A 1,357-nucleotide genomic window follows, 5' to 3' on the forward strand; every position below is an offset into this window, starting at 1 on the left:
AATCATTTAATCCAGTGGTTCCCAACATTTTTAGACTTGTGTACCCCAGAGTCATATTGTCGTACCACTAGTACCCCTCAGGCAAACATAATGATGATTCTCTGAAACTATAACGTACAACAACKTATTATTAAATGAAAATTATTTATTTAACCCCCTAGAACGTTTAAATCTGTCATTTTAGTCTTTTCAACTCAAATTAAACAAATAAAAAAATGTTGCCTTGAAAGTGAATAAGTATTTAAATAAATAAAGCAGGTAACGGCAGGTGAAGCAGCAGAGTCCAAAAWACATCAAAAACCCCAAATGAGCAAATTCTGTGAGATTCCACATTTTAAACTGGATTCCATTTTTTTTTCACTTTCTTGATTCCATTTGCATTTTTCACATTGCAGAAATCATAGAGCCTTACATATCTCAGTCCTATTTTTATTTACTTTTTCACACACCTGGAAAGTATCTCCTCTGTGAAGCCAGCTGGTCTCCAGCAGCAGCCTTTACAAAAAAATCCATCCATCCCACACAGATCAGATCAGGATCTTCTGTCTGACCCTCATCAGGACTTTACAGTGTCCCTGCAAGCTGGGAGGAAAAGGAAAGTGAACAGAAACACATCCACAATACGGCCTGTGGATAATCCTGACTCAGCGTTTGTCAAATCAGTCACAGAACWTCTTGTTTGTCACTGCTGAGAAACTCCAAACGTTCTTCTTCATTTCAAACCTAACAGGACCCTCAGACCGTCTGGTTCCCCCGAACTCAGTCTCACTGGACCGAGACGTGTTGAGGACTCAGTTTTAAGAGAATGTTCCAGTTCCTAAGAGYGCAGCTTGCCAACCTGTATTCTCACCTGGGTGCATTCTTTAGCTGCCCACATCGTACCCGCTGCTCTCACACACATTTATCATTTAATCTAAGAGCATATTTGAAAAGACGGACAGATTTAGATCAGTTATAAATATTATTTTTACACCSGGACATGTTTTGGGTCAAAGCAGAGCCTAACGCAGAGGACTGGTGTTTGTGTTGTTTTCAGGAGAAAGGCCTGGAGACCTCCCTGCAGCACACCCAGCAGCTGTACTCCACCCAGCTCCACCACCTGTCCCAGGTGATCTCCGGCCTGGAGCAGGAGCTGGAGCAGGTGAGGAGCGGCCTGACCGACCAGCGCCAGCGCCACGGCCAGCTGCTCAACACCAAGATGAGGCTGGAGCGAGAGATCGCCACATACCGACGGCTGCTAGAGCGAGAGGAGGACAGGTGATGTCTGGGGGCGGTTCTAGGGGTGGGGCCACAGGGGCACTGGCCCCAGCTGAAATCTGATTGGCCCCCTGAAGTGCCCCTGTCCTGTCACTCATCT

The 1,357-nt window shown here is 45.5% G+C and overlaps 1 protein-coding gene across 1 annotated transcript in view; it reads left to right on the forward strand.

Annotated features, from left to right (window-relative positions):
* Window positions 1–1,357, forward strand: part of krt222 (keratin 222) — a gene marked incomplete in the record, with an annotated part of 36,287 nt that overhangs the window by 27,262 nt on the left and 7,668 nt on the right. Inside the window, 1 exon segment of the mRNA XM_014021667.1 lies at window positions 1,037–1,257. Within this exon segment, the coding sequence (XP_013877121.1) occupies window positions 1,037–1,257 (221 nt within the window).

Source organism: Austrofundulus limnaeus, unplaced genomic scaffold, assembly GCF_001266775.1.
Source record: "Austrofundulus limnaeus strain Quisiro unplaced genomic scaffold, Austrofundulus_limnaeus-1.0 Scaffold300, whole genome shotgun sequence".
In the NCBI taxonomy this organism is placed as follows: Eukaryota; Metazoa; Chordata; class Actinopteri; order Cyprinodontiformes; family Rivulidae; genus Austrofundulus; species Austrofundulus limnaeus.